Raw genomic sequence first — 703 nt, 5'->3', positions numbered from 1 at the left:
TATGATTTCATTTTCCCTCATTTTTCTCCAAAACAAAACAAAATATATAAATAAGTTTTCATGTACAACAGAAACCATTAAAAATTGCAGATACTAACCAATCCTGTACTTCTCGAACAACTCTAGCACATGCGGGTTCTATGAACGGCATACAGGCCCAGAAAGGTTCAACAGAACCTCCTGCACCCATCAGGATTTTGTCTCCACCTGTAAGACATCAATAACAAGGACTTTCCAAATTTTTCTCATGCTGTGTAATTTGTTTTCATGTGCATTCTATGTGTACAACTGGAATGATTTCTTTTTGTAATCTGCAAACTGATTAATGCTACAAAAATATATATATTAATAATGTTATACAATGTTAAGAAAACCTCAAAAGTACTTATATAACACAACCAATTAGCTTACCTGGATGTTCTTGGATAAAATCCGTAATGTCATAAACCCCATGTCGATATGCCACCCACACCCTGTCCTTCATAGTTGCATGTTTGGACACCTGTCGAGTGTGTATTCTGGTAGACCATCGTGATAAGCCCCAAAGGAAGAAACCTCTTGGTCTGTTGTGAGTAAACTGGCTGCTTCTGGAAAAGGTCATTACTATCTCAGCCAATAAGATATTAATTGTAAACAAGAAAAAAATTAAAATATCTAAAATATACAAAAATCAGTCAATTTATCAACCATCCCATGATTTTCT

General features: G+C 34.7%; 1 protein-coding gene across 1 annotated transcript in view; it reads right to left on the bottom strand.

Moving 5' to 3' along the window:
• The window catches only part of LOC119590494, a 12,920-nt gene that overhangs the window by 1,127 nt on the left and 11,090 nt on the right, over positions 1-703 (bottom strand). The window contains exons 4-5 of the mRNA XM_037939144.1: positions 412-587; positions 110-207 (exon numbers count right to left, since the gene is read on the bottom strand). Of these exons, the coding sequence (XP_037795072.1) occupies positions 110-207; positions 412-587 (274 nt within the window). The remainder of the gene's footprint in view (positions 1-109; positions 208-411; positions 588-703) is intronic.

Source organism: Penaeus monodon, chromosome 27, assembly GCF_015228065.2.
Source record: "Penaeus monodon isolate SGIC_2016 chromosome 27, NSTDA_Pmon_1, whole genome shotgun sequence".
Taxonomy (NCBI): Eukaryota; Metazoa; Arthropoda; class Malacostraca; order Decapoda; family Penaeidae; genus Penaeus; species Penaeus monodon.
Note: the sequence above shows the minus strand (reverse complement) of the source record. Positions and strands in the feature narration are given on the sequence as shown.